Consider the following 26,425-nt stretch of genomic DNA (forward strand, 5'->3'; position numbering starts at 1 on the left):
GATCCCATGTGGGACATTCAAGGTTCGGTGTGTGAGATTAAGGTGAAAGGGATATATTGGAAGCGATTTATTATAAAATAATCCTTGTGATGTTTTGACTATTCTGTGTTTTTTTCTAAATTGTACAAATAGTGGGTTTCTCTACTCTAGGAGTGGCCCTTTCTGTTTAAATATTTTATATCTACATCATGACTGGGTCCTCTCTATGGAGGCCGCCATGTTTTTTTTACTTTTATCCAAACAGGAAAAACTGAACCTTTTGAGTTTTTATGACGAATGAAGGCCACCTAATGTTTGGAAAGGTAGGGTGGGGTAAGGGGTATTCAGCTGCAGCATGACACTTCACCACTAGATGTCACTACATTCTACACACTGAACCTTTAAGATGAGAAGTGTTCCTAATGTTTTGTCCATCCAAAGTGCAACGCACACAATAGTAAGGTTATCAGACACACACCTGTACAACTAATAGAGTCCAGTAATAAATCATATTTCTACAGTTTAGCTCATTATACTGTGACGTAAGAAAATCCTTTCCATTAATTGGTTCCTCCTAATGGAAACTTTAACTTTACTTTGTTTTGTGAGATAAGATTATGGCCTTTAATTTAATTGTATTCATTTATTTATCTCAGATTAGGAAATTCTTCACCAGACAAAACTAACTTTTTTTCTTTTCAGTTTTTTATTTTTTTTTATGATTATGTGATTAGATAAAATATAGAAGTACTTTTTACTGCTCTAATTTTTTGTGGACCTTTTCCTCTCATGCATGTTTTGAAAAAAAACTAGTTGCAATATAGTGTGTTATCTATACGTATTGATATGGCTTTAAAGTGTTGAATCGTGAATCTTAATGTCACAAAAATTGGGTCACATGTTTGACATCATACGAGAATAAATATGATTCGATATATATACATATATATGTATATGAAATTTGTATATGCAATTTTAACATAATTGTATATGCTTTAAATATTTGAATCATACTGACTTCAAGGAACAACACATTCAATTCAAGACTTCTTAAACATTGAACAACTTTATTTCAGTGCATTAAAAAAGACAACAATTTTATAAATTTGGTGCAACAACATTAAGGCTATTCTTGTTTTAAGTATCAAAAATGGATTATGTGATGTTAAAAATAATACAAATAAATGCATAGAAATAAAGTGAAGCATTCCGACGTATGGAAAAGAACATTCCTGTTTGTTATCAGTCAGTTTTCTGTGAACAGTGGCTGCGCAGTCAGGTTGTTTTGAACGTTGATTGACAGATTGACTGCTTTCTCAAAACTACCCTGATAATCCAAGATTGATAACAAAATACTTGTCACCTTTATACAAAGAGCGATCTCCCCTCCAGCGTCCAGTTAACCTCACAACCTACACACAAACGAACGTCTGGGTATTGTTTTACTGTTTTTCACTTTCATTGTCTTGGAAAACTGAGAATCTCATGATTCTGACACAACTTGTCTCTATCATGACAGATTCATAATTCATTTGAGGCCTGTGAGGGTTAAAGTTTGATCTTTCACAGATATTAATACTAGTTACTGTATTCATATCATAATATCTTATTACCTCCTCAACTCATTTGATCTTAGAGAGCAGCTGTCGGCTGATGACTCACAGAGGCGATCAGCAAATCCTCCCACACGAGTCAAGAGAGATTTTCATCCATCACCTGCTGCAGAGCAAGTGTTGCTTCACGGCTGTGGCACTGAAGCCTTTTGACCTCATCTTAACCTTAATGTCCTCTTGAGTCTGTTTCAGTGGGGTCTTCATCAGATACACTATCCTCCGGAAGCCCTCCTCTAGTCCCATGCCAGTGGCTGCAGAGCAGGGCTGGATGAACCAGGTTCTGCCGTCACACACTCTGGTCAGCTCCAGTTTCAGACAAAGTGCCTCTGGGCTCAGAGCTGCAGGAAGGTCCTGTTTGTTGGCGAGGACAACGAGAGGGACGCCTCGGAGACTCTCGTATCTCAGGACCTGGTCGGTGAACAAAACAGTACAGAACACTATTAGTTACTACAGTGCAAGACAAACTTCTTTAGTTTAAAATATTGTGTTTCTTGCTGGAAATCCCATCAGGTGAACACTTAACTCTAATCTTCCTCAGTAGCAGTACATAACCCCAGAATCTATTTAGCTATAGACAGTGAATTGAAATTAGGTATTTAACAAATATTTCTCAAGAAGGAAACTTCATGAGAACTGAACACATGTTTTAAATCTGTCTATTTGATGTGAAGATGTGTAAAAACAGTAAAAAAAAAATGCTTGCGAATTTACAAAATATTTGTAAATGTGTGTAATAAATTATATATAACTAGAGGTTATATACCGTGCTATCAGTCATTCCTAAATGTGTAAACACAGTGATGATGCCTCATCGGGGAGTTGCAGTTGACTTACACAGTTTGTGTAAATGCATTAATACCTATGGCACTCATGGCGCACATACCTCTACCAAGGCCCATTAGTCCCCTGAAAGTCGATCAAGCTGCACCAATTTCCCCACACTAGCATTTTAAACATACCTGATTTGTTTCATCAAGATCTATTTATTACTCTCTACAGGAAATCAGTGAAAATGGGTTTTTCGCTGACTCACCACATCCTTCCACCAAGTTTTATGGTTATCAATCAAGTAGTTTTAACATAATCCTGCTCACAATCAAACAAACCATCAAACTACAACATAATCTTGGTACAAGGTAAACAAAGTAAACAGTTCTCATGTCCATGTTAGTTATTATAATGTGTTATAAACCATTTATTTGAAGATTAATAAATATGTCCTGTAGTTTTAAGATACTAAGCCTAAATCTGCTTTGAATAATAATTAGTCTGATATTGTTGTTCAGTTTAATATCCTCATTCAAACTCTCTCTTGTTGAAAATCCAGAATCTATGAATATGCAAATATCTTTCACATCAGTTTCAGTTTAACACACTTCATTTCACATCATCGCTGAAATATTCATCGCTATATTGTGATAGTTGCATACTGAAATATAAAAACTAGTTTAAACAATGACTCAGATTTGAAGTGAGCAGATAGAAACTTTCGACTCCTTCAGAAGATTTGTCTGCAGTGAAGGTCAAAGACCCGACTGAGGCAAAAGTGCAACTCTTCTAAATAATTGAGTCTCATTTGATTTAATTACCCGATGGAGTTCTTTGCGGGCCTCGTCCAGCCGCGTCTGATCGCAGCTGTCCACCACGAACACCAGTCCGGCTGTGTCAGTGTAGTGATGCCTCCAGTGGGGCCTCATCTTCCTCTGGCCCCCCACGTCCCACACGGTCATGCTCGGGCTGCTCCTGTCCGTCTCCAGCGACTCCACGTTGAAGCCCACAGTGGGCACGGTCACCACGCTCTCGTTGTACATCAGTTTGTAGAGGAGGGTGGTCTTCCCTGAGCCGTCCAGGCCCAGCATCAGCACCTGGGACTGCTTCTGAAGCTTGGATCCACACACACCCATAGTAATGTGGAGTTTGTCTTTATCCAAAAAGGAATGTCTTCTTGTTATTGTGTCCTTCGGTACTGTGCAGGGTTACAGTGTCTGGCCTCTTATGACCACGGCCTGAAATCAGTATGCTTTATGTAAGCACAGGCGTATTGACCCCTCCCCTCTGTCTGTGATGGGATTCCTTCTGTCCCCGGCATAGCTTTCAGGAACACTATTTATATCCAGAGTGACGGTGCAAAGAAGTGGGGCGACATGAAGCGCTCCGGTTACTGCAGCTCCCTCAGTGGGGTCACATCACACCTGCCCATGATCATCTCACACACAACCATACACACACACAGACACACACAGACACAATCACAGACACAAACACACACCAGCAGCAACCAGGAAGTCCATATTTGCGGGGTCGTGTCTCTTCCTGGATGGATGTCACCCAGCGATGACATCACAGGGAGATTTTGGCGGATTGTAAATGTGGTTTTATTATTAGACTCACAACATGTCGGCTGAAGGTTCAGATTCCAAAGAGCTTCTGGGAATCAGTGAGTCATCTGGAATCAACACGCATGTACAACAATGTCCCACTTATTGTGATTGACTGAGCCGGCTTAGTTATATGTTATATTTCTGGATACATGACTAGTTTATGGAGCCATTCTCAGTTGTATCACATTCTTACTTATTAATAGTACTATCTATTTTGTTGACCAGTACATCCAGGCTTGGGACTGATAAATGTTAGTACTGTCGACCATTGGATTGAATCAGTGTAGTAATAAATGTGGACTGTTTTCTATTGAGTGATCATTTCCTAATCACCCAGCAGGTGGCACAGACGCACTAAAATAAGGCCTTTCAGTAAAAGAGCTCAGACGTTGCATTTCCTTAAACTAAACTAATATATAACAATCAATGAAATATAGAATAATCAACGACCTTCTGTAAAGTATAAGCTTTCATGATATTTGATAGGAATACTGATGTTGAAAGATGCATGAGTGCTTTTCTATTATTTAGATCTAACCAAACTGAAATCTGTTCAAGATATATGTAACAGACTCGCCTTATTGTTTATTATAATCGTCTTCTTTCTCTCTGTTTTTATGGAAGAAAGCTTTTCTTGTCAGTGCCGTTGTCTCTATGCTATTTAACAGGCATTATTATTTTTGTGCAATATACTCTCTTAGACAAAATATGTAGGAAACAGAAAGCATTCATTTTTTTACCTTCTTGATTCTTGTCAGTATATTAACCTCAGTTTCATTTTCTTTCTTTAAACAAGAGAAAGACAAAAAAACTATAAAAATAGCAGAGAAGTTTCTGAAAAGAAGAAGCTCTCATGATGTTCTTAGTTTTCAGCCAAAGTGCAAATCTGTAAAGGATAAAGGTAAAATAATTCTCTTTTTTATTGAGATACTGGGTCAGGGGGGGCAGTGGTGCAGTGGTTAGCCTTATAGCAAGATGGTTTTCTGGTTTGACTCGCGACACTGATGGTGTGTGTGGAGTTAGCATGTTCTCCCTGTTTTTGAATGGATTTTTTACAGAGCTCATCCCAAGACTCTAAAGTGACCCTAGGTTTGAATGGTTGTTAATCTCTGTGTGTCGGACCTGTGATACACTGGTGACCTGTCCAGGGTGAGGCCCGCCTCTCAACCAACGTCAGCAGGGATACACTCCAGCTCCCCTCGACAATTACAGGAAAAGTCGTATATAGATGAACGGATGACCATCGGGTTGCCAGGATTATGTATTTGGAAAACATCTGTGTGGAATCATCCATTTCCTTCAGTGTTGTTGTCTCTGTGCTGTGTCGTATATGTCAACAGTCACACACACAACACAGAAAGTGATCATTTATCATTTTAATGTTACCTTTTTGATTTACATTTTTAAAATTTCTGAATTCTTTTCTTTACAGTTTTATTAAAGTCAACAAAAAAAAGTACAAATACCACATACACGTTCTGTAACATACATTATCATGGAGGGAAGAGTGTGAACTGAAAAAGCACAAACTAACCGTCTTTTATCTGGCATATATCGCTGAAGTCAAACAGTCCCGGAGCAGGCGCACTGTTGTATAAACAGCGGAGGGGTGATACTAACACGAGGACAGAATGTACATTCATCTTACAATGTCCTGTCTCTCGGAGACATTCTCTCAACAATGCTATTCTACACCAGAGTTAACGAGATATCACACCGAGGTCGTGCAGTATGCAAGGTATGATCGACTGCGTTAGAGTCAAAACAGAGGGCGTAGTTTTGGCAGCAGACTCCATAACAGGAAATGAGCAGTTAAAAAAATAAGGCAACAATAACGCGTTTTCATTCAAAGGCTTGTTACATTTTGAGTCACAGTCAAGGACAATGGAGATCGAGCAGTGACGGTCGGGATGAAGGATGAGTTTTCTCTGCACGAATGTGACGTTAATACGAGACACATCAACAGTGAGTTGTCTGAGTATATTTACATCTGCAGTGAAGGATAATGTTGGAAAAGTCAGATAATGGAATAGCATGTCAATATGTGATTTAAAAAAATTTGTTAAACCAATAATTTAATGAAAAATTATCGATCATTTAGTAATAAAATTAAGGCCAATTATTACATCAATAATTATTATTATTATTATCATTGTGAAAACTCAACATTTTATCTTTTTCTTACAGGTTTGTACAATTAAAGTCAATGTTATGCTGTCAGTGCGTTGTTACTTCACTATCACCACATGGTCTGGAAATGTATCATTTCAAAAGACTGTATTTGATTTTATAACCATTTAAAACGACACTGTTGCTGTGTTACTATCAAACAGTCGCTACATTATCAGTCGGTACAAGGATCCCGAGCAGAGTTTTCAAAATAATTGATAATCAAAAACTAGTAGTTATTTTAAGTGAAAAAACAACATTCAAAAGTAAAGAGGTGGCCATTCAAGACAAAACACTTCATTCTCACATCGAGAAATCTCACGTTCAGCAGATGTGATGTAACAATGTAATCTGTTCTATTGCTGCACGGTATGAATGGTGATATTTGAACAAGCATATCAGACGTTTTTTATGAATAAAGGGAAGTAATTCATATTCATGTTCATGTTTTGCACCAGTGCCGTGTGTTTGACTGAGGGACAAAAAGAAACGTGTTAGACAACAGAATTTTCAGTGCAGTCTCCCGGTGGACGTAGATACAAAAGACAATGTGAAAAATTAAAGTAAATCAGTGGTCACATCGATGTTGAGTGAAAGGCATCACGTTTGAAATAATATGGAAGTGGAACTTCTGTTCCAATAAATCTGTTGTTATTGGCTAATAAATGAACTGATGGTTAATGTGAGACACACATACACACAGTCAATTTAGGGGACTTTACAGAGACATTAAATAACCGGTGACTTACACTAATCAAAACCTGAATAACCCTAACTCTCACCAAAACCTTTAAGTAACAATTGACCCAATTATAAGCTCTTTCCCCCCAATTGTGGACAAAGCCATCCACAACAGTTTTTTAATCTGAAATCTGATCTGTCCCAAATGGTAGTCCACGCCCACGCCCACACACACACACACGCACACGCACACACACACACACACACACACACACACACACACACGCGTTTATTTGCATGACAGTGAATAATCCCACATTGTGGTGTCTCATAGTTTTGGCTAAACCCAAATAAAAGACATTTCCTTACTTGTGTCACTTTTACCTCATTAAAAGTAAAGTAGGGGGCGTGGTTGATGAATCGATGGGCAAACCTCTGTAAATATATGTGAGAGATATAGTTCTTGCTCAAAAAAAGTGTGGACTCACTTAGTAAATCTTTCCTCTTAAGCCTATTCAAACAAGATATTGATACTGCATGTGGTAGTTGGACGGTCTACTTCTCGCTGGCCTTGCTCTTGAACTTTACCACCATGACGGTGATGTTGTCAGGGCAGCCACGGTAGAAGGACTGCAGGACGATGCTCTTGGCGCCGAAGTGAGGCTCGTCCAATCGTTCCCTGATGAAGCGGACCGCCTCCTCGTTGCTGAAGGTGTCCCACAGGCCGTCGGACGCCAGGATCATGAACTCCGGCTGGACCTTGTTCAGGTCGAAGGACATGATGTCAGGATTGGCAACGACCACGTTGAGGTTCTTCAGGGGGTAGTCGCCCAGAGAACGGGACATGGCCAAGATGCCCTGGACGCGCCACGAACCGTTGAAACTGATGAAACCACCTGAGGAGGAAGTCGGATGAAGAAATGGTTGGAAGATGATGAAACAAGCAGCGGGAAGTGAAGGAAAAATAAATGGATGGAGAAGAGAGGAAGTGAGAAAAAGGAGAAACACAATCGTGAGAAAAGGAGAAACAGATGCTTTCTGTGTAAGTGCTATTATAACACCAAGATACCAGATTTTTTTTCTTCAACTGAACCGGCTGCCATGTTCCCTCATCTCCACCATCTTCACATCAAAGTGGAAATCATAATATGGATCCTTGCCGCTGACATGTTTTCACTCAGCGTTAATGCTCATGGAACAAATTATTTATGTTGGATACGTTTCAATTCATGTCACATCCTGCGAGTGCAGCTGTGTGTCCTCACTGGCTCCGGCAGATTTGTGAGCAGGGACTATAGTGCTGGAAATGACTGAAGTAGATGAAGACTTCCATACTAGGTCAGGCTACCTCCCCAGATCCTGCTGAGCGAGGTCATAGCCAGGGTTTTAAAAATACTGAGGTTGAGAGTTCAGGCCACTGCAGGCTATAAAATAATGCTGTCAGCCCCCACCCCTCAAATCCCATTAAGTGTAACCTTCTATTTTAATCTGCGCTTAGCTAACTCAAATCCCCAAATTCCCAGAGAAAGCAGAGGACACCACCCCTGTGTTGTCAGCTTCTTCAGCCCTTCCATAGATAAGTTATTTATAAACTACAGTTAGTAATACAGGAGACCTCACACATTCCTTATGTCTCCTCTCTTTCTCTTTATGTTTTTTAAACACAATGATGTAGGTGTTAGCTGCTGAGGATGGGAGCTAAGCTAATAAACGTATTAAATAGCATTATCATCATAGTTATCTTATCATTATTTATAAATCTTTGCAGCATTAATTTGAGGTTTCAATTGGGCTTATTGAAAATGCAACATTTCAATCAAAGGCCTGCCAGAAAAAGTTGGAAAAAAATGTTCACTTTTTCAAAGTTCATCCAACATTCCATGTAGAAAATACTGGAAAACTGGAAAAACTCACAATCATAAAATTATCATGTCCTAAATAATAATAAATTACTGTTATTCTGTCGGAAATTATGTTATAAATACACATAAAATAAAACGGTTCCACTGTATCCTTTGAATCTTAAGACTAAGTTAGTCTAAGTTAAGGAATATTTGAAGTCATTGTCATTGATGGTAAAAATCTTTGTGATTTCACTCAATTAAATTTGTTGCTGCAGTCTGCAGCTCCTGTAGCAGTTGTAACAATATTTTCAAGAATATCAAGATTTCCCTCGTTCAAAATGCAAATATGAGCTACAGGTTGTTCTCAAATCGGATCAGATTAACAGCTCTACCCGGGGAACCCGTGGTGTTGGTATAATGTGTCTTTGTGTTAGTACGAAAGTAAGTAGTAAAAAACACCACAGTACCAAGATAATGTTATCCTGCGAGCGAAGGTTCCTGAACAAGGGATCTTCACGAAAAACATAAGGAAATGTCAATGTCTGCGGAATTAAAATTGCAAGCCTGTTACTTGAATAAACAGTTGAGTAGGCAGCACCCTAATGCAACCTAAATCTCAAATTGTAGTTTCAGTACCCAATCACACCGTTAGGTGGAGATGGTGAGCTGGCCAAACAGTAATCTGGCATCCAACTCTCCTCAGAACAGAAAGAATGCAGATATGGTAGCAGGCAGAGTTATGCCTCAAGATGCACCTTAAATACTGTGCACTGTCTGGCTGCATTTTATAACGTGTACTGCTCTGGAATCAGACTGTGTTATCAGTCACTAGGTTCTGATGTCACATCGAGCACAGAGACACTGTGTGGACGAAAAGGACAATGATTCTGAGCTCTGATCATAAGAACTTATTTTATGCTTCCGTGACAACAATCCGTGATATTCCCCTAAGTTTTATCTAAAGCCTTTTCCTGTTGCTCAGAATCAGCTGAGAAAAGTCTCACTCACCAGCCTTCTTGATCCGCTTGCGCTCTTTGAGCTGGTAAGGTTTGTGGTCGTGCGATAGAGGAATGGCATTGCCGTTTTTATCGCAAAGGACTCCGCGTGAATCTCCGACGTTGGCCACGGTCAGCTCCTTATCGGACAGCAGGGCCACCAGACATGTGGTACCTGAGGCAGAGGGAGGGAAGAGGGGGAGAGTTCAGTTCAGTCATTTTTAATCCCAGGTGGGAAACTTTAATCAGGTGCACAAGGTAAAACACATAAAACACAATAAAATAGTACAGTACAAAATAAATACTACAGCTACTACTACTTATAATATGTGGATGAATACGGAACTACAGATATGTTCTTAAGATGTCTCGTCACCAGAATGAAATGTAAAAATTGAGCAGGTTTAGTACAAAAGGAGGAGGCAATGGAAGATAAAGAAAGAGCCTCTATGTGTAAATTGTCATATTATTTATGTGTAAAATGATCAGACAAGGACATGCGTTTTCCACTCTAGATAATTAATTTAATACCTGCCAAATTAAGGGGACCTTACATTTTTGCATGAATCATACAACAATAGAGCTATTTTTTTAGGTGAATATTAATGTTTGGAGTCCATGAGCTCATAATGACAATGGTGATTATATTCAGCAAGTATAATATGCATGCTAACATATGATAATAACCAATTAACACTAAGTGCACCTGAGGCTGATGGGAATTAAATTACTTTTATCATCTTATTATTATTATTAAATCCGAAACCAGAGAATTGGAAACTTCAAATTTTGAGCAGACGCTGGTGCGAGAGAAACAATAATCTGAATTCATCCTGAGGGGATCAACCACAATGATGATTCAATATTGACTTTACATTTCCTTCGAAACATCAAATGTTTTCTGCCTCATGGTGTTAGCCGATGGAAAGTTCAGCTCAGTGGATCACCAAAGTCGCTAGGGTTCAACCTCATGGGACCATGAATATCTGTGTTTTAGAAAAATCCAAATTGGCATAAATGAATTTTGATTAAATATTCTGTGACATCTGACAAATGTTTATAAACTCACGGTGCATATTGTTGGATCACGCAACCCTAACTCATAGCAACCTTTGATAAAAACTTGAGTAACACAAGTACCCAACCACAGTAAGACACACTACTCTTCTTGACACACACACACTCCCCTCCTGCACTCAAGTGGAACACATGGGGCCGTGTGCAAATATTGCTAAAACTCTTTGAAGCAACTTCTCTTCCTTGCACCACTCGCCTGGACGCTTTCATTTATTTTCCTCCTTCCTCTCTTTGTTCTGCCTCCAAGTCAGAGAGAACACAGCCTAGACTCAGAATCTGAGGCCTATTGTGTGAGATCCAACAGTCCTATTGAGGAAGAACAGATCTGCCTGTCTGGTCAGACATAGCGAAGACAAAACTGGAGACAGAGGGGAACAGAGGAGATTGGACAAGAAAGGACAGAGTTCAAGGCTCCTACTGGCCTGGGCCACCCAGTCAGAGAGATGGGCGGTTGGTATATGGAGGAAGACGGGCAATGGGACATACAGTCGAGACACAATCAGGATTTTAGTGGTGGAGAAAAGCCACATTGGGCTCTGAAATGTGGATGAAACTTTAAGTTTGCACATCTTGGTTTGATGTTGACTGACTGTCCACGACTCAGGCGTATTGACCAGAATGAAAAACATCTATCTCCCCAATGACTGTTTCTTCCATTCAGCTCAGCTGGTACAGTCAGCATGTGAGAAACGTGTGACACACACAGTGAAATGAAAACAGAGAATACAGAAGAGACGGAGCCAGCGGACGAGGAGATATGTGAGGAAATAAAGAGCAAGTTGATAACTTCTTAGAAAGACAAGGATTTCATTATTCTCCCTTTTTGGCGTTGAGAAGAAGTGATACAAATGGAAAATTGGGGGGAAATTGGACACAGAAAATAAGTATGAGAGAGAGCAGGAGCTGGAAGCAATGAATGAAGTAAATATTGCTGCCACTTGATTGTAAATGACTCACTAAATCTTTTACACAGCTTGTGAAAAATCCATTTCTATTAGTTTCATCATGGTGTGCATCCCTAATCCTGCTGCCTGGGCCTATAGCCGCCGCTGCGCTGCGCCATGCTGTCCAGCTAATTATCCTATCCGCCAGTTCCCATGGCGATCAAGATGATGGACTGAGGTGCCTGGTAAGCCCCCCCCCCTCCCCCCAATTAGCCGAGCCATGCCAAGCACATGTTCAGCGTTTCCCATTAAGATGGCACCCTGACCCAAATGCACCCCGTGCTCACGTGTAATTATTGGCTTAACTCGGGCAGGCACACCGTCGACTCTCCAACGAGACTAACGTCGTTTTATATCATTTCACTAACACTCTGAATCATTTCGCATTCAACACACGAATACACCACATGCATCATGTTTGTAAACGAGCTGCTGGGCATTGAGGGGAAAAATTAAAATTTCAAAAACAGGGTGGTGCAGGACGGCCACCGCCTTGTTTGCCCGGCTCATCGTCACTCGGCCTGCCCCTTGGTCTCACGATAACGTCCAACATCTCTTCCTCCAAGAGCGGCCGTCCAGCCTGATCTGAATGTGTCACACCAATTCAGACAGGAAAATGTCCAGAGCACGTCCAGACATTCTGCGGACTTTGTCTTTCACAAATGTCCAGGACACTCAGGTGTGACGACTGGGTGGATCCTGCAGGAGGCAGGACATGATGTTTAAAACATGCTGTGGAAAGTAGAGGATGTTTTTTTGTTTTACAGCACATCAACACCGGTGGAGGCCCTTCATCACGAAAAGCTCTCAAATGTTATCGTCTTTCCAAATTAACATCTTCGGAAGAGTCCTCTACATGTATGGAACCTCTTCTTCATCCTGACATATTTGTTTTTTTACCAGTTTTGCCTCAGACGCTTGTTAGAAATGTCAACAACGCGTCCACTCGATCCCCGTGAATTCCATTTTCCTGCTGTATTCTCACTTGTACATTCCATGGACATTTGACTGAAGGCAAAAGCACTTACAGACATTTGTGTTCTCACACACAGCCCCTCCGGAAAATTCCAGGAGAATGTCTGGAGTTCAGTGAATGCCTGAAAGCAGCATGAGAATTGCACTCTTAACTCTTGTAACACTAAAGCCTTAGACAAACTTAAATTCTCAAGCACAAATTTCTTTAGTATATAGTTTTTTTCCTTCTGGTCCTGAATAATCAGCAGCCTTGAGGCCATCCTCAGCCTTGATCTTGCTTTGCACATTTAAATCACCCACTCATGTCTGAAGGGTGTGAGAATTTGTATGGATTTAACCTATGTATATAACCAGCTCTTCTGATGAAAGATGTTGTACAAGGTCAATCTTTAAGGTCAAAAAGTATGTTAAAAGGAGTTCTCGACAACTCACGATTGACAGGTTCAAAAATCGGTTTTATTCCACTCATTCTTCTTCTTCTTTGTCCAAATCTGGTGCGTACATTATCCACTGCAACTCGATTTCTGGCAGTTGTCTGGATCGTCTTGCTCATTTCTTTCTAACTTTACAACCCCAGAGTTTTCTATTTTTCATACTCAGAGTGTTCGGCCAAAAAAGTCTCCCAGTATGAGAAAATATGTGGAAAAAGAAAAAAAAAAAAAATCACATATTCTGCAGAACTTCCCGAGAACAATAAGCTGGTGGAGTTCCCGTTTAAGATGATCAACGTGCCAATCTCCTTCCTCTTCACCTCCCATGTGAGAGCATAGGAATTAAAAGCTTCATGTCTTTAATAGCTTAAACACCTCGAATTTGACATGCTGAGGACGGACAATTTCAAATCCAACGTCAAACTTGTGAAATCTTGAATCTAGCTTGAGACGATAGAGAATTCAAATCCAGCACCTAGGTGTTTTCCCAGAACGGTCCTGCATTCAAGCAGCTTCTTTTGAAAAGTCTCCCTCATTGGAAATTTTATCAGAACTTTTACAGTCAGCTGCCAAAAACCACAGCAGGGATGAGCTGGGTTCCTATAGAACAATATCTCTCTCATCAGATTTCAGAGCCTGTTGTCAGATGTTTCATCAACATTATGTTCATCTCCCTTAACTACATATTTCCCAGTGTACTTTAATCCATACAGCACAATGATTATATGTCTGAATATGATGTCAAACAGTTAACATCTCCCGTCACATGTTATAATGCGATCAAGACCTTAACATGTCTACATAATGTGACTGGAATACTCCACATCTTTTATTTAGATTAGATTTAATTTCAATGTGATTCCAGGATGTAGTTTGTCTTTTTATATCGTGCAGATAAACACTTACGTTGTCTATCTGTAGTTATTTGAGGACTTCTGCTCTCAAGCAGGACCAAACATACTGTGCGTCCTGATGTAATGTTTGAGGACAAGTATCTGATCAAGGCACTTTATATATTGTACAGCTGCACACACACATATCCTTATTTGGGTAACAGTCTTAACCGCCTCATTTGTAAGCGAACACATAGCGAGTGATGAGTGAACCACACAGCGACATGCACAAATAAATAACATCCATCAGATTCAGTTAATGATAATCCACTCTGACAGCAAGGGGATCCAGTTTGGGTTTTAAAATAAAACAAACTGACACTTGATAACAGCACAGAAATAGAGAAATGGGCTTAGTCTTATTTTGATTAAGATTTCTTGGCAGATTCTCAAATCTTTGAGATTGTTTCGCTCGTCTACCAGGACAGAGTTAAGGTCACTTGTACGTCATACTGCAGCAGCTTCAGATTGTATTTCTGAGAAATAATCAAGTACTCAGATATGTTCACTACTAGTGAATCAGATTAAATTAATTATTTAAGATTAGCTGTGATCGTTCACCATATAATTGAGTTTAAAATAAATGGTGGAAAGAGGCTTTTTGGTCCCAATAAAGGTCATGTGTTGTTGGGTTTCCTAAAGGAGGAAACACTGCAGAATCTGCAAACATTTAGTGAGCGAACATTTAGCTGAAGGGGAATGTGTGGTGCTTTTTAAACAAAGAGAACAACAATGATGTTAAACAAACATTAACATCACTGGAGTCATTCCACAAACATGAAATAACTCATAGCAATGATGTATGCATTAAAAATGACATCGACAGCCACAATAATAACAGCAAACAGGCTTAGAAACAATAAATGACTTTATGGCTGGGACATAACAACATGGAGCTAGAAATGAGTACAAGCTTTCTGCTACTAAACATATGACAGTTTAAATCAATAAATAAACATTTAACAGCACAGTAAATTTTTAAAGATGTAGATGTCAACCTATAATGGTGCTGTTTTGTATTTTCTTTATATCCCACAGTATGACCCATTTCTCACTAGTATGTTTTTTCTCTATGAAGCCAATTTTTATGTTTTTATCAAAAGAAGAGGTTTATAGTCACCATAGCAATATACTGTGTAATGATACTACAACACGATATCGATAGTCTGGCACCAGCAAGATAAATACTTTCAGTTGTATCAATAAGGCAGAATATTCAGTTTCTTGCAGTGATTATTTGATTTCTAGAATAGTCAGATTTATGGCAGTTCAGCTTTTTGCCAGTTTGACATTGAATTGATACCATGCATGTTAATGTTTATGTGTTCGTAAAAAGCTCTCAGGCTTTACACACTCACATATCTACAAAACATGAAGCATTTAATCAGGCAGTGAATAAATGCAGTGAACAGTGTGTTTGATTCCTGCCTTGCCAAAACATGATCCTGCGTATTTCAGAGAGGGAAGTAATTCCTGCACATATTTACATAAATTATTTTATAAAATGTCCTAATGTCAAACTAGCTCTAAAAACCTTTAAAACATAAAACATGGCCAATGCAGCATAACTATTGATTTTTGGACCAAAGCACTGCCGGGAAACATTTGCGTGCTTGTGTGGATGCAAACATTTTATCTGAGAGACATGTCCAACAGCTCCGTAAAGATTAGCACCACACCGCCGCAGGGACACAGTTTCCCTAACAGACTGCGAGGTGCTGGACATTCCATCAAAGTCCCATCTCCCTTATCTTCCTTTGGAGCGCTTTTGTTTGCTGATAAACAACAGAGGGATGAACGAAAAAAAAAAAAAAAGGGGGGGGGGGGGGGCGGGGGGGAGAGTAAATCTGATATGCTGTTGTCCTGGGGACTGGGAGCTGAATTGAGAGCGTGTCTCTCCATTTCCCCCGCTCTTCCTTCCCTGCCAGCTTCATTTAGGCTCCGATTACGACACAAAGCAGGGAGCTGTGCACCCTAAATGATGCGATTGTTGAATCAGATACAGGGAGAAGAATGCCCAGCAATTACCTGATCAGCAGACACCCTCCCTCCCGCTATCGCTCCCTCCCAGAGACGCTGACAAGAAGGCGAATTCAATCCCTGCCTGTCGAATGCCCGGGGACAGACATGCAGGCATCTTGCTCGAGTGGAGCTCGACTGTAAGTTTATCCATCTTACCAAATAAGGGTGATAGAAATATAGATGCATGGGAGTCAGAAAGAAACAGATGGGAAGTAGTGAGAATCTTCCGACCCTGGACGCAACAGGTCACGTAGCTTAAGTAGGCAGAGGGATCAGGAGGGGAGATTTACTTGGTGGCTGTTTTGAGAGCAACGGGGATCAGAAAGCCGAGCGAGTGAATCAGCGGAGCACAGGAGGACAAGGATAATAAGAGGGTGAGGGCAACAAAAGGTGATGCTGCTGCAGCACATCAACCTTTTCTGAGAGCTTGTAGTCAGCCGCCGCCTGCAGTCTGGGTGCTCCTGGTCTGGACGGTTAAATTCTACAGTTTAACAATCCGCGGATCATATGACCCACCACTCGCATGACGACGTGAGGCCTTCTCAATGGCCCTTTCATACCACTGACCCCCCTCACCAACATACATGTGAGTCACATCAGCCGCCTGCGCAGGTTTCCCTTCAGGCTAAACTCCGTTCAGACGTGTAATCCAATTGTAAGTTGTTGCATTCCTTTCCCCCTCGTTTATTTTTCTTAAGGGAAAGTCCGGTGTATCGCAACTCAAAGTAAATGCTGTGATTTGACCATGAAGAAACAGAGAGAACTGACGATCTGACGAGCTAAGCGTTTATATAGCTCAGCGGAGGCACTTTATTTAAAAATTTACATTTTTAATTGGGGCCTCTGTTGCGGTCTGGTGGTTAGAACGTCAACGATTGAGCACAACAAACACTGTTCAAATCTGGCAAGTGACCATTTTTGCATCAATAATGTCTTCTCCCTTGATTTCATTTCAGCTCCAACTTTGATTTATCTGATGTTCAAAATGAATGAATGACCAATAAATTCTTAACAGTTCACGCAAGTTCTCTTACAAATGGCTTAACTCGGGGTGTGTTATGTTGGCGGGTCTTGGCAATTAAACTAAAGCCGTTTTCAGACATTAACACATTTGGGTCCGAGCTCTCAAATATAAATGTGGGCATCCTCTTCAGTGTCTTCTATGGGACTGGCCTCTTTTTCATCCTGAGATCTTTATGTCTTTTTCAGTTTTACGTCCGTCAGGTCTTAGAAACATCATTAAAATGCTCATTCAATCGCTGTGAATTTTTCCGACATTATCCAGCTGGATTCCAGCAGGAAATAAAAATGACTCTGACGTTTCCGTTCTAACATACAAGCTCTGGTGTTCAGTGCATGTCTGAAAGCAGCTTAAGTGAGTAAAACTGCATAAATATCTGTTGTAATTATGATAGACAAATCCTTGAACCCAGGTAATTTCCCTTTCAGGAATTAATTAATGTATCTGTCATCACTTACTCCAGTTACTTATTGCAGCTACATTCTTCCCAGGTTTAGAGTAATCAGGGGCCTCGGAGGGAAACTGAACCTCCCAACAGGAGCCATGAATTCATGACAGTCCCTCCATGTATTCATCTTGTGATCTATATTTGAACTCACTCCTCTGCATGTTCAGTGTGACAATATTGTTTCTGCCGTGAGAAAAGTTTCATGATCTCCATCTCCTCCTCCTACATCACATCCCTGTGGTATGAATGTAATGGAGGTGGATGAAAAAGCATGTGAAGCTCATTAGTCTGCTGCTCCTCTCTCTTTATCTTAATGCTTCTCTGATGTCTGCAAAACAGATTATAAACTTAATTGTTATAATCTGACAAATATGGCTGTGCTGAAATCTTGGACCATGACATTTTTTTATAAATGAAGCTTGTGCATCTCCATGTTGCACGATATGTACAATTCTGTGTTGGGACATTTAAATTCCGACTCTCCCCCATGATTTATCTCTTTGCCCTCTCTCATCACCCTTTGTTTTGGTTCGTGCAGATCCGTCTTTTTCATCATCCTTTGTATCCATGCTCTCATTTTCCTCACCCTCTGACTGTGCCACTCTCGGTTTGTCCCCTCCCTGTACCCCCCCCCCCCCCCCCACCCTTTGTCTCTGCCACATCTCCTTTATTACCCTCCCTTCATTTCGCCTGTCGTACAGGGTCTCTTGTTCCTCTCTGCTGTATGGCTCTAACCAGCAAAATGTCCTCCTCACATACACATGCATCCTTCTTTCTGACCCCTCTCTCGCTCTCTCTCTTTCTCCCTCTCTTGCGTCACCCCTCCATCCCTCCCTCCAGAGATAATTACTACAAGCCTTGTGAAGATCAGCTTGTATTTAAACAGCTGAATAAGCAAGGCCGGGGGCTGCTGACAGTCACTATTCAACAGTCAAGTAGAAAATAATAGTTTGCATGCAGCATTATAGGGGACATATAAAAACACTGCCCCAAACAAACTAGTGATTTGTTATTGCGTCTCCAGTAATGAGCAACACAAGTGGGTAAAAACCATCTGCATGTGACCTTGAATGGTATATTGTGTGCACACATTGAGGTCATTGCTAATTCATGGACCAGTGTAAGATCTAGACACACAGAACTGATGCAGGGAATTGTCTTACACTGGAATTTATCATGTATATTGTTACCACCAGCCAGGGGGTTATGTGTCAGTTCTGTTTGTTTCTCTGTGTGTTAGTAGGATTACGCAAAAACGACTGGACGGATAATCACAGAACTTGGTGGAAGGATGCGGTATGGGTGTGGATCTGAATAAATGGCGGATCCAGGTATTTTCTTTCAGTTTCTCTGGAGGGTTTCCCACAGAGTTCATTCAATCTACTGCGGTAAAGCCTTAGAGCAAGTATGCAGAACTTGCTCTAATGCACAACAGATTTCAAGTGACAGGAACAACGGTACGCGTGAGAGAGAGAACTACGTTGCATGCCACTTGCAAGTGTGTGCACAACAATGTGCAAGATGTTGAATGGGTCATTTGGTGCAGATCCAGATCAGTGGGTGTGATTTTTTTTTTATTGTGAGATGGTGTTTTGGTCATTTTCTTGGATTTCCTTTATAATAATTCCAAGATCTAGTTTTAAACTGGAATTACCGCACTTCGGTTGTATGCCTCCTCTAACCATTTACATATTCCTATGAACTTTTTTTCTAGATTCATATAAGGTCACTTTGAGCTTTTACCACTGAAACATATTCACTTTATCTGAAAACTGATCGAAAGTTGATGAAATCCCCTCAAAGACATGTATTTTAAGCTACCTTGACCTTTGACCACCGAAATCTTGGTCAAGGATCTAAGTCCTAATACATCCCACAGGGATGTGGGGTCACTTTGACCTTGATCTATGACCTACAAACCCCAAACTCTAATCAGTTATGTTTTTAGTCCAAGTGAATATTTGTACCAAATTTGAAGACATTTCCTGAAGCTGATCTTGAGATATAACCTTCAAGAATTTATTTTATTTCTTGAGTCCACAGTGACTTTGACCTTTGGCCACCAAAGTTAAGTGAGTTTATCCGTGATTTTTTGTGCAATGTTTAGTGAACTGATAACTTTGTGTGTTGGCAATTTGTTGCAAATCTAAAAAAAAAGTGAAGTTTTGAAGTTTTATGGGAATGTTTTTCAGGCAGTTGAGGTATTTAACAGTTAAACACACACACACCTGCTTCATTGTAAGTGGCAGACAGCTTTTCCAGTATTTCTCTGTCCAACGTCAGTATCTGCTTCTCCAGGATGGAAGGATAGGAGGGGCCACCCCTCTCTTTCTTCTCATCTTTCTCTTTTTCTCTGTCTCGCTCTTTCTCCCGTTCATAGGCCAGTAGCTGCTGGCGGAGAGCCTCGGGCAGGTGGGCCTTGGCAAAGTCAGCAGCAGCCTGATAACAGAAAGCAGAGGGGGGGGGGGCAGAGGGAGAATTAAAATCTGTAGATAAAAACTTGTGTGAGCAAAACACTGATGTTGACACACATTTTCAGACACATTCTCCATGTTGATGATAAGTGTTTTTCTTTACATTGACCAGGTTCAAGCAGCTGTCATGTTCATATAATGCTTGTGTCCATTTTTCCAAACATCTGGCTATGGAGGTGTAATGAAAACCAGGTTTTTACTGTTAAAGCGGTTCCAGCTTCTCAATCGTGAGGATTGTAAACTGAAGACATTATGATAAAAACAGATGCTTAGATACTTTATCTTGGGCTGTAGGAAATTCATTATAATTTGCATAATGACAACAATTTGAGACCAAAATGTATATTTCTATATTCTCGATTCAGAATATTGTAATGTGGCACAAATTGTTTGTAGTTACATATAACAATGCTATAGTGTCACAGTGGGCTACATTGGTCGGTTTGTCCTTTACACCTTGCTGAAGCACATAAATCACAGATAGAACACACATAAAGAAAGAAAAAGTGCAGCGCCTATCAACACACACACACACACACACACACACACACACACACACACACACACACACACACACACACACACACACACACACACACACACACACACACACACACACACACACACACACACACACACACACACACACACACACACACACCGCGCTGTGGGACACAGCTGAGCTGGAGAGACTGTATCCTCACCTCCATCCATTTTACTGTGAGGATAACACCAACTAAACCGTTTTTTTCCACACATTCTCGCTGCTGTTTCAGGGCAAATAATGCCTCCCTCCGCTGGTTTAGTGCCTGACAGACAACACTAGCCAATAACAAGGTCACAAAGTTCAAAAAGTTCTGCGAATGTCAGAGAATGATCTGCTGCCATGCAACTGTACTGAAAAAATTTATACAGCTGATATTTAATACATGGCTTTAACTTTTAGAAAGTCCAAAACCTAAAAAGATGTGGATTATCAGAAGCAAACGATACCTTCAATGAAGAGAAAACAAGCACCACCTACACAGGCTGCGTCTACCTAGACTTGATATGGATTAGCTTGTAGACGAATTTGTGAAAGAAGTCGGCGTGTTGTCAGTCTTTCCGTTACAATGGAAAAAACTAACTGGATTATTATTTTTTTTTTTTGCCGGTGTATTTATGGTATTATTCTAGTTTGGCTCAAAACTAAACAAGACATTCCAAAGGACCAGATCAAACAAAGGCGGGTGTGACAGCTTCCATAGACTCATAAACACCCATGTCCCATTTCGCCCCTCTCCTATACACCCTCCTTGTTCTCTCGTAATCTATATCTCACTCTGATCAGGAAACTGCTTTCAAGGACTAAGATAACACTCTCCTCCACATACATGTAATCTTCTCCTCGCTCGTTATATCTCATCTGTGTTGTTCAAGCTCTGCAAACTCAGTCACTCTTCCACTATCATCTCCACCGTCACCCAAACACATTCAGTGTTTTTATTTGGGGGATGTGTGAGAGTCTGTTTCTTTCCTTTATTTTGTATTTCCCACACTCCCCTCTCTCTGCTTCCATGGTGATGTTCAGTCCAAAATCAACAGGGATCTTTTCTGCATCCCGTTCTGACAGTCTCCCTTCTCTTCTCATCTTGGCATACCTTCATCCTGTGGTTACCACACAGCGAGCAGGAGTCATAAACTAAGTTCAAAGGTCATAAATAGAACAGGAAGACTTTTGTTGGCTTGGGCTATACTCTGCTAATTATCCAAACTGTTTAATCTGCTGCCTCTCACTCCTCAAGAAACCACAAGGGTCACAAACCCTTTTTTCAGCTACATTCCATTAAATACTTGAACACACATTCTGATCAGGCTTTGAGACAAGGTGACTGCATGTGTCTAACCTTGACAGCACGGGAAGTGAAGGCTAATTCTCGATTATCTGACCATCTAACCTGCTGGCTAACCAGATCGACACATCAAACATCAGGCTGTAGCATCTGCACCAGCTTAGAGGATGAAAGGAGGAAAGGGCAGGTGAGGGAGGGACGGCAGGGAGGGATGGGGATGAAGTCTGTTGGATCTAGGGATGAAGACAAGATGGCAAGGATCAAGGAAAGTAATACAGGAGGGAACAAAATGGAGGATGAGATCGGCAGTTGACGTAAGAGCACAACGGTGGAATGCAGGAGGAAATAAAGAACGAGGGGGCAAACCCAGAAAGGATAGTCGGATTTAGAGGGAGGGATACTGCTACTGAAAGAGATGTACAAAAAGGTTGAAGCAGCAGGAGTCAAGAGCTAAGATTCTTTGCTACCTGGTGGGCAACAACAGAGAAAGTAAGACTGTGCAGAAAATAGAAAAGAGGCCATTAAGATGATGGGTTTATGATCATGGGGAGAAATACATGTGAACAAACAGTATGGAGAAGAGTTTGAGGGAAAATTCTTCAACAAGGGTTAAAGGTGCACAGGGTTTGAGTGTAAAGAAACAGTTATTTTTTACATTCAGTGTTAGTCACCGACACACATTGTGAATTCTAACAAAGGTGTTTGAGAACATTTCCTTCCTCATAATCATTCATTGTATATTTGCAATCAGTCGTCTTCTTTCCTGCCTTTGTGTGCACACTGCTACATTTGTGTGTGTACATTGTTGTGTTACCGTTATAAATGTAGATCAGGAGAGGGCATCAAAACAACAGCACATGGTGAATAGCGTTGCCTGCCTGCTCGAATGTGCATCCACGTGCGTGGTTAAAAACAAAAGGACCCCCTCACAGAAACAGTGAATGCACCCTTTTAGCTCCGTTTTGGTCTCAACCAACACCCGGTGGTTGCTAGCTTTGTTGATAAGTTGTTTGGTGTTGCACTTAGGTGCAGAGTTTTTTGGGGGAAAAACGTAATAGAAAATACTTGATAAGTAATACTTCAAACGACCCCAAAACATATTTGCCCTACACAGAATCTTATGGTATTTTTGCTCGACGAATGACCTGAAATGATTAAATCATCCAAATCTCTGGATCAACTCATTGATTAATATATAAATAATTTCAAAATGCTTCAAGAAAACTGCAGTGGAGGAAATGGTTATTGGGACTTCTAGACCCAGTACAGGAGAGTGGTCCCAGAGTACAATCAGTCTTGACTGTACACATTGGGCTCTCTGGTACAAAAACCCACACACAACTCCATATCTCAAAAGCACCACCTATACGATTTGACCGTTTGCATCATCTTCCCCGTCCCCCTAACTCTCCCCCCTGACTGCTAACTGTGAGCCACTCAGATGCACAGTCCTGGATAAATGGTCAGGCCGTTCAAACACTTCCATCCATCACATCGCGGGGCCAGCAGAGATGAGGAAAGTCATCCGAGTTTTCCTTCTGAATCACCCTGAGGGGATTTCATAACCGAGACAGAAATATGTCTTCCTGCCGTCGCCCTGACATATAAGAAGGCAGATGGAGAGAAGAAGAAAAGAGGGGAACAGAGAAGGGGAGAGACAGAGGAGCGAAGGAACTATTCATTAGAGGGAAAAAAGAGTGACTCTAGTTAAGAATCCTGAGATAAGTGACAGAAAACCATCAAAGCGATGGTGAACAGAGAAGGCAGTGGATATTAGAGAAGAGGGAGTCTGGAGGAAGGACGATTCAACTACATTTCCCTTTGTTGTATTCATTTCCAATTCACAAGTCATAAATTACAATGACAAAGATCCACCACTGAAGAGACCAGTTTACAATCCGAGTTTGCATTCAACTCAAAATGCTACGCGCTTCATGGTATAGGGAGAACAAAGCAATTTGACTTTTCTTCAAACTAACTGTGAAAACCTAAGACATAGTTTGCATTCTATTTAAAAGCAGGAGAGGTGGCTCGTGCCCTACATACACACACACACGCTCACTGCAGAGGTGTCGCAGCTTTCTCCTTAAAATGACATTGCAGAGGTCTGTCTGTCCACAGGGCCGAGGGCAGCGTCATCGCATCATTTCATTATCTCACACCTGAGCTTTGTATGTGTCGAGGCTATGCCAAGTATGAGGGGCGGAGCGGGTGTGTAATGTTGGCATGATGTTGTCACTGTAAATAAATAGAAGCTCAGTCATTTGTACTTAGAAGGAATGTGAATGCACACAGGGGTTAAGAACCCACAAACATACAAGCGAAGAAGTAATTCTCATTTGAAACTAATACGTCATTTGATAACAGCAAAAGGTATTCACCTCAAAATTTGTTTGTTTAGTAGCTCAACTTTTAGGTCGACAGAGACGAGAAGTCCAACTGGACAAACTAATCTGTATCGAACTTTTGACCTTGGGGATCATAGTTTGTCCAAAAGTATGAATCTTAGAATTTTTTTGAATACCTTTTACCTAGTAAGTAAACGAGTAAATACACGGAAGAAAAGGAAAAAAAGGGGCGACAGTGAAGAGGCTGAAATAAGCCGTCGAGCAAACCCAGGCACATTTACATTGAGGTTTTTAAAACGTCAGAGTGAATTTATGTGCGTCGTCAAATCAAGTGTTCGTCTTCACAATAGCAGCGGAGAAGCCATGACACTTATTCTGCCAGGCTGTAAAATGTTGACTTATTACTTGAGCACCGAGAGACGTGGCAGAAGGCTAACCCCAGCACATTTAGCTGTGTCTTCTTAACACAGCCCGAGTCAGGATCAATGTGCCTTCATTTGGTGATTTATATGATTACAGTGTCATTTTCATGATAGTAGTGGAATTATTATGGAAATCCAGATTTTTGTTACAACTGTGATTTGGTGATATAATTCATTGGTCTTTTGAAAACTGATTCTAAAATTGAAGTATTTGCGAGTCAGTAACTTCTTTCCTATGTAGCTTGAGCCAGAAGGCAGATTAGAAATGTTTGTGTGGCCTTGAAACACCCTCTTGCACTCAAACACACAGATTGTACCCAGGCGTCCCGAGACTGTTCGGCTCTCCCAGCCATTAAATCTCACCCAAAACCCCAACAAACATCATGAGCACACATGGGCTCAGGAACGGAGCGCTGGGGGAGGGGGGGAGGGGGGGGTGTTGATACTATAGTCTGAACCTCAAATATCCTTCAGCTGCCAAGACAACTCATGCACGCGATCAGCAAACACGCATCACTACATCAGCTCAAGAAACCACTCGGAGCAGCATTCATATTCAAATACCAGTCCTGTCTCAGAGGGCATCTGTAATGGCCAACCCTGTGCTGCGAGGCTGACCGTGGAAAGTGGACAGGAATGGCTGCACGTAAAGTGAATGAGGATTTCTCGGCGATGAAAGGCAGAGCTATAAAAGTGGATCAGGGCTGGAAAGTTGAATAGGAGTCCATTAAAAGTGGCAGGAAATGCTTCGGTGCCTTCAGCCTTCAGAGAGACGGAGCGAGCGGGGGAGAAAGGGCTCGATATGAAACGCTGCCTCTTTGCTAAACAGAGTCAGCTGCATCTCCTTGCTCTCTGTCTGCGAGCGAATGAGAAGTCCAGGACCGGCGCGGGAACATCTGCCTACCGTGGTGACGGCTGCTAAAGCCTCCAATAGGCCAAACATCTGCCTCACCTCGGTCTCGTTCCAAGTCTCTCCAAAAACTTGCAGCGGCGCACAAAGACCTGCCCCCGAGGACAACAGACCTGCCGGTTGTTTGCTCATTCCGATGCCAGTAAAGCAGATTTTACAGCAGAGGTGACCGTCTGGCGGCTCAAACTCTAGAGGTCTAAACAATTATACACACACCCACACACACAGACCGGCAATCAGTCGCACAAACAGAGACAGGTCTTGTGACTCTTTCCTCATAAAGCGGAGAGAACTATTAACGGAGGTGATTCGCATTCAGGTAGTGAACAGGCCCCGCAGCCATCAGTCTGCCTCTCCGCTCGCAGTCCACACACAACTTTGGACAGAGACCTCACAGAGTGCGTCCTCCTGTCAGCGGGCGTCTCCATTAGACGAGGTGAACACTCATATTAAATCTAAACAGTCTATTAGACTGTTTAGATTTGAGGCTGTTTAGATTTGAGGCTGTCTGGTTGATCCATAGCTTCCTATTGCCTCACCTCTTGGTAAGAGCACCCCCCCGTTAGAGTCTACGGCCTGGACACCGAGTCAATAATAGACTGATGTTTAGTTTATAGAAAGGACGATCAACATCATTTACAAGGCTCTGGGGTGCCAGACCATGATTCATGTATCTGCGGAGGAGTGCAGGGATTTCAGCTGCAGCCTGACTGGTAGTGGACGTTTGCTGATGAAACTGATGTTTACATTTGAAAGTTAAAATAAATAAACAGAAAATATTAGCCGATATTTGCTCTCCAAGGAGGTTATGTTTTCGTTTGTGCATGTCAGTTAGTTGGCAGGATAACGCAAAAAACGACGACAGATTACCATGCAAGTTGGTGGAAGGTTTGGATAATGGGTCGGAAAAGTACCCATTCATTTTAAAGGCTGTTTTGCAATATTTTCAATGATTTCCCAAAGAAT

General features: G+C 41.2%; 2 protein-coding genes across 2 annotated transcripts in view; both read right to left on the reverse strand.

The window, feature by feature from the left end:
* Positions 1-1,026: 1,026 nt before the first annotated feature.
* Positions 1,027-3,872, reverse strand: LOC128440845 (ADP-ribosylation factor 6). Its single transcript, XM_053423685.1, has 2 exons — positions 3,182-3,872; positions 1,027-2,000 (listed from the first exon to the last, which is right to left on the reverse strand). The coding sequence occupies exons 1-2, from the start codon at positions 3,494-3,496 to the stop codon at positions 1,692-1,694; spliced, it is 624 nt and encodes a 207-aa protein (XP_053279660.1). The 5' UTR covers positions 3,497-3,872; the 3' UTR covers positions 1,027-1,691.
* A 1,462-nt stretch (positions 3,873-5,334) lies between these two features.
* ppm1lb (protein phosphatase, Mg2+/Mn2+ dependent, 1Lb) overlaps positions 5,335-26,425 on the reverse strand; it is a 46,911-nt gene continuing 25,820 nt past the window's right edge. Inside the window, exons 2-4 of the mRNA XM_053423686.1 lie at positions 19,702-19,912; positions 9,676-9,837; positions 5,335-7,719 (exon numbers count right to left, since the gene is read on the reverse strand). Coding sequence (XP_053279661.1) covers positions 7,379-7,719; positions 9,676-9,837; positions 19,702-19,912 — 714 coding nt within the window. The 3' untranslated portion in view covers positions 5,335-7,378. The remainder of the gene's footprint in view (positions 7,720-9,675; positions 9,838-19,701; positions 19,913-26,425) is intronic.

The sequence above is a fragment of the Pleuronectes platessa genome, chromosome 5, assembly GCF_947347685.1.
Source record: "Pleuronectes platessa chromosome 5, fPlePla1.1, whole genome shotgun sequence".
Lineage (NCBI taxonomy): Eukaryota > Metazoa > Chordata > Actinopteri > Pleuronectiformes > Pleuronectidae > Pleuronectes > Pleuronectes platessa.